The sequence below is a fragment of the Corvus brachyrhynchos genome, unplaced genomic scaffold, assembly GCF_000691975.1.
Source record: "Corvus brachyrhynchos isolate BGI_N302 unplaced genomic scaffold, ASM69197v1 scaffold10, whole genome shotgun sequence".
NCBI lineage: Eukaryota > Metazoa > Chordata > Aves > Passeriformes > Corvidae > Corvus > Corvus brachyrhynchos.
In genome coordinates, this window is record NW_008236180.1 from 3,196,865 (window position 1) to 3,202,866 (window position 6,002).

The window sequence follows — 6,002 nt, forward strand, 5'->3', positions numbered from 1 at the left end:
GCGCCGCCGGGTGTGCATTATCCGCGGAGCGCTCCCGGGGGTGGGGACCTCCCGGTTGGCTTCCGAGGCAAACAGTGGAGGTGCCGGAGTGGGGGAGCGAGTTACCCGGAGGGCAGTTCGCGGCCACCCCCCGGCACCTCCGCCGTTCGCAAGGCGGTTGCAACAGCACCTCTGAATTCCCTAAAATTCCAGTGTGATCGTTTATCCACCTTACTGTTAAAGACATCAAAATCCAAACTCTTGTCTTCTTCCAGGTAGCTTTGAAACTGGCCCAGATGGCCGGGCTTTTTTGGAGGGAAAGGAGCAGTTCCCTGGTGAAAGTGGCGGAGACTCCCGGGACACCGGCACAGCTCTGGAGCAAGAGGTAGAGACCACTCATATTTTCTGGGACATATTTCATGGAGAGGTGAAATACTCATGGTTTTAGCACCCAGAAAGACAGACTGCTCTGAACCACAGGCCTCCTGCACCCTGAGGGGTCAGAGCAGCTGTCACATCACGCTGATTTGTCCCAAAGTGGCACCTCAGCAGTTCTGGTCCTTTATTGTTCTGCTCTGACCACAGAGATTCAGCCTGCACAAAACCAAGTTTTGTTCTTGACAGGCATTCCCAAACCTCACAGTGACATGTTTTCTTGGAGTGATCCCATTTCCCAGTGTTTTCCACCCTGAGGGAGCCATCCATGATATTGGGGGTGATGGTGTAGTCACAGTAATTGTTATTTCAGCTCTTCATAACGTTCCTTCAGCACTTGCCGGGGGTTGGTTTGTTCCCTCACAGTTGCACATCCTGCCCACAACTCACGCTCATGTTGATGTGCAGCAGGAAGTTCCTCCTCTGAAGCAATCATGGAGTGAGAAAGAGCTTGAGGGTTTGATGCTATTTTAAGCAGAGTTTCTCAGGCAGCCAAATTGAGTGAAAGAGATCGGTTTTATTTCAGCTGACCGTTTACCAGTCGAGCTGGCGCTAGAACCTATAAAAATGTTGTACTTCACCAACACACAACTCAAGAACAACCTGCTAAGAGAGATTAATGTTGAACCTTGTCAACATGAAAGCCAGAAGAGCTTACAGGAGGTGTATTTTGTTGAACAGGAAACAGTTTGAGCTTCCATTATTAATGGATGAGAGTGTCAAAGAAAAAAAAAAAGAGTTAAAAATTGCTCATTACAGTAGAAAACTTGCTAATCCAGAGAGGCAGACTCTGCCTCACAATCGAAAAGTGAAAATACAATGAGTAATCCCACTCTGAAGAGCAGCAGCATTCGTTGCCTTCCAGAAAAAGGTGTGATATTGACGATAATTGTGAGTTTTCTTCCTCAGCCCTGTTCAGCCACATGTGGGGGTTCAGGTCGGTTTGCTTTGGAGATGGTCTTGCCCAGTGTACCAGATTGGTAGCAGAAAAGATGGGAAAAGAAAGTACAAGAGAACCTTGGTTTCTCTGAGAATCTCTAGGAGGGAATTCCATGTAAGCAGAGACCAAAAGCAAGTGAGAATATGAAAAAATGGGATGAGAAGTGATCCACAAAACACACAGTGAAAGGAATTGAGAGCTTTTAAATAGACACCTTTCGATGATCTTTCAGGAGAAAGTACATCCAACAGGTAACACTGGCTCTTAATAGTTGCAAAAAATGTAATTCAGAAAAAGTTTAACATAATTTTATTCAGGTAACGGTTAAGGGGATAAAGACAAAAAAATGTTGTGGAGATTGGAGTTCCCCATGTCTGGGAACACGCATCTTCAAATGGTCATTGGGTGCACGGGTGAAGGATGCAGTGTCTTAACGCCAGCCTTCTGTGATTTCAGATGAAGAAGTTTTGCTATTAAAGCAGTTTGGTCACAGGGGGCTCCAACAGAAAACTGCACTGGGACAACATCACAGCGAGACGCCCACAGGGTCGAGTTCTGCTTGACATGGCCATGTTCTACTAGACCTGCCATGACGGCATTTTTTCCCAGTGTTCCCAACTGGATTCAAGATGCAAAGCAGGAGGAGGAAGAGACAGGCTGGAAATTAGTCCCCAGACCAAGAGGTGAAGAGACTGAAAGTCAGGGAAAATGCCAGTGTGAACTATCGGAGCCCTCCTTCCCTCACGTGGACAAGCTGAGAACTCACACACTTTCCCATTCGGAGCAGAGGCCCTACAACTGCCCCCAGCTGCACTGTGGCAAGGCCTTTGCTTCCAAGTACAAGCTCTATAGGTAGGTATCTGCAAGTGCCTCTGCCCAGCAGTGCCAGGAGAGAGAGGAAACCCCCTCCCTTGTGTGTCTTTGGTTGAGTTTCTGAGAAGCTGGAGGAGGGGAAATGCCCTTTTACCTTGCGAAGCAGTTGAGTCCCAGACATTACCATACTTGGCATCTCTTAAGGCACCTTCCAGAGAACTTCAGCTAATGCTTTATCCTGAGCTCAGGCTGTTTTTTGTTTCACTGAGGAGGAAATAGAAACAGAAATTGAAGTTCACAGATTAAAAAACAGAATGAAAAGCAAGAATAGCATTTACATTCTTAAGTCCTGCCTCTAACCACAGGGGTAATTCCATGGCAGCTGTTGCTCCAGTATGGAGAAGTAGAGTTCCCATTTATGTAGTGAAGTACAACACAAACTAATTAAACAGTGATGACTGAGAACTTGAAATCAGATGAACCACATTGTAGGAGAGTGTGAGATACCAAGGTGAAATCAGAGCACAGTGGCTGTCAGCAGACTTGGCCACAGCCTGACCCTCCTGATGAACTGAAGTTTTCTCACCTAGTGTCACAAACTAGGGAGGTTTTCTTTGCTAACTTCCCTTTGGCAGCCTCAGCAGAGAGCAGGAGCTGAGGAGAGAGAGACAGCTGCTGGGACAGACTGTAGGTTTTGCCTGAAGCATTGTGTTCCTCTGCACCTTGTTTAGTGGAGGTAAAATGCCACCTGAGATTTTTGTGTAGAGTGTAGGACACAAGGAGAATTTTGGAAAACTAGCATGTGTTCCCTCAGGGGCTGGATGTTTGTCTGACCTTTCCTGCTTTTCTCCCCTAAGGCATATGGCCACGCACTCTGCTCAGAAGCCTCACCAGTGCATGTACTGCGAGAAGATGTTTCACCGGAAGGATCACCTTCGGAATCACCTGCAGACCCACGATCCCAACAAGGAGGCCCTGCACTGTCCCGAGTGCGGCAAGAACTACAACACCAAACTGGGCTTCAGGCGACACCTGGCCATGCATGCGGCTGCCAGCGGTGACCTCAGCTGCAAGGTGTGCCTCCAGACCTTTGAGAGCACCCAGGTCCTGCTGGAGCACCTCAAAGCTCACTCCAGGCGGGCTTCCGGTGGGGCGAAGGAAAAGAAGCATCCGTGTGACCACTGCGATCGGCGCTTCTACACCCGGAAAGACGTGCGGAGACACTTGGTAGTGCACACGGGGCGGAAGGACTTCTTGTGCCAGTACTGTGCTCAGAGGTTTGGGAGGAAAGACCACCTGACCAGGCACATGAAGAAAAGCCACTCCCAGGAACTGCTGAAGATTAAGACGGAGCCAGTGGATATGTTGGGTCTGCTCAGCTGCAGCTCCTCTGTGGCAGTGAAGGAAGAGCTGAGTCCTGTCCTGTGTATGGCATCCAGAGACATGATGGGCGGTAAGAGCTTCCCTGGCATGCTGCCTGTGGGCATGTACAGCACACATCTCCAAACCATGCCGAGCTCAGGGATGCCCCATTCTTTGGTTCCTAATTCTCTTCCAATGGGAATGAGCTATCCTCTGGAGTCTTCTTCTCCCATCTCCTCCCCACCGCAACCTCCTCCAAAGTATCAGCTTGGATCTACCTCATATTTACCTGAGAAACTACCCAAAGTAGAGGTGGACAGCTTTTTGTCAGACTTCCCTGGCAGCCTGTCTCTCTCATCTGGTGATCCTCAGTCCTCTTCACCTCAGCCACCTGCCCTGGATGAGGCTTTGCTTTCCAAGAGCCCTGCTAACCTCTCAGAGGCTCTCTGTGCTGCTAACATGGACTTCTCTCATCTTCTTGGCTTCCTCCCCCTAAATCTTCCTCCTTGCAATCCACCTGTCTCATCGGGGGGATTGGTCATGGGCTACTCGCAGGGGGAGGCGCAGCCACTGCTCACCACTTTGCAACATCAACCTCAAGAGTCTCCCGGAGCCGGGGCCTCGCTGAACTTTGGGCCCCTTCATTCGTTGCCCCCCGTCTTCACCTCCAGCTTGAGCACAACCACGCTGCCACGGTTCCACCAGGCATTCCAATAAGCTGGAAATAGCACTGGAGAACAGATCTTTCGGTCACCCTTTTGTGGAGAGCCTTAAAAACGCACAACTCTTCCTTCCTTGGGGGTGTGAAAGCTCTGGCAGAGCTGGGTCAGACGGGAGGTTTCTGATCTCAGAGGGAGCACTTGTAGACTGGAACAGCTGATACCCCATGCAAGTCCCAGTCCTGTACAGTGGAAAGATTTCAGCTGATAGACTGGATATATTTTATCTAATTTTTGATCTGTGAATCAGGAGCCGCGCTTAGCACTGACCTTTCCTGAGAATGCTGGAGCTATGTTCCTCTCTGGGAAAGGACTGTCCCTCAGAAGGAGTTGAGACTCTTTCATCCTGGGCTAAACTTTTGAAGAGTCCAGCTTCCATTTCATGTTACCACACTGCAATTCTGGCAAACCAGCCAGCACTTCCACATGGAGAAGAAGTCAGGATACCGCTCTGTATGAAGCCAATGGGGAAGAGGCTGTCCTTCCCTGCTACCTCTCATCCCATCACCCAACACAGCTTACTCCACATCAGTGTTAAGCAACAAGCTCGTTTACATAGTGAATTCAGCATCACCTCTTCGGAGCCATTAGGATAAACTCATTATGGTGAACATTGTTTACACAACACAAATCTGTTTCTGCCATTGCAAAAATAGGAGGCACCAGAATACACTGGGTTCATCTCTGGTGTAGCTAGAACACTGTTTACACAACGAAGTCAGGTTGCACTGATTTCTCTTCACTTATCATGTTCTTCCCCCATGGGGAAATACATTGCTTTTGGACCACTTCAGCCTCTGCCCCTGTAGGCAGCAGCTTCCTGCCTTTTCCTGCTGGCTATCCCGAGTGAAGGGGATGGAGCAGCTCTCACAGCTTAGCTTGGTGTGCGGTGTATGGACAGAGCCCTTTTCAATATCTCCCCCATGCAAACAGATCTGGAAACCAAAGCACGTGAGAGAACTGGGTAAGGAGCTCGGGACATCGAGCACTGGTGTACCAGGTATGGGTGAGAACAGGCTGCAGGCCCTGCTCCATAGGTTCCCTTGGGTTGTGGAACAGAGTATGAGTTTCTGGGTCTTGGGGTTTTTTAACCACAGCCATTCATTGAGGTCAGCACCCTTTTTGGCTTATCCAGGAAGCAGTCTCAAAGGTGTATTTTAACCTCAATGGTGGTAACATCCGAGAATCAAGGAAAAATTGGTCCCAGCTTCATATACACTCTGTCAGTGTATTAGAAGCATTCCCCCAACACCAATAGTTCTAACAGATGCTGAGGTTTGGGGCCTGCAGTCAACTTTTCACTTTTTGGTTCCACTGGCCTTTTTTGTTCTCTCCTCCTCAAGCCTTGCCTCCTGAAGTTAAAGTCCTGCTTCCCTTGCTCCCTGCCCTACCTCTTAAACTCTTCCATGGGCTGTCTACCTACCAGGGCAGAAGGGTTATACTGGGAAGTGGCAGCCAGCTGCTGGTGTCATTTAGCACCTGTATTGTCTCCTGCTCCTGTGTTCCTGGGCACTTACACTGCAGATGAGGACATATGGGTGTCACTCACTCTGCATTGGTGCATGTTTATGACTATGGACAGGCAGATCTTCATACCTCAGCATAGAGGAACCATTGTAGGCCAATATAAACCAGGAAATCTGTCAATATTGTTCTCCATAATTCTAGGAAATGCAAAACCTACCTCTACTCTGTTATCTCAGCTCCTTGGGCAAAGCCAGATACTGTCCTCCCTCATCTCCCCAGAGCACATC

The 6,002-nt window shown here is 49.1% G+C and overlaps 2 protein-coding genes across 2 annotated transcripts in view; one reads left to right on the plus strand and one right to left on the minus strand.

Annotated features, from left to right (window-relative positions):
* Positions 1–810, minus strand: part of POFUT1 (protein O-fucosyltransferase 1) — a 6,389-nt gene extending 5,579 nt beyond the window's left edge. The window contains exons 1-2 of the mRNA XM_017735610.1: positions 805–810; positions 215–311 (exon numbers count right to left, since the gene is read on the minus strand). Of these exons, the coding sequence (XP_017591099.1) occupies positions 215–311; positions 805–810 (103 nt within the window). The remainder of the gene's footprint in view (positions 1–214; positions 312–804) is intronic.
* On the plus strand, positions 35–6,002 carry PLAGL2 (PLAG1 like zinc finger 2). Its single transcript, XM_008634160.2, has 3 exons — positions 35–364; positions 1,811–2,206; positions 3,025–6,002. The coding sequence occupies exons 2-3, from the start codon at positions 1,944–1,946 to the stop codon at positions 4,244–4,246; spliced, it is 1,485 nt and encodes a 494-aa protein (XP_008632382.1). The 5' UTR covers positions 35–364; positions 1,811–1,943; the 3' UTR covers positions 4,247–6,002.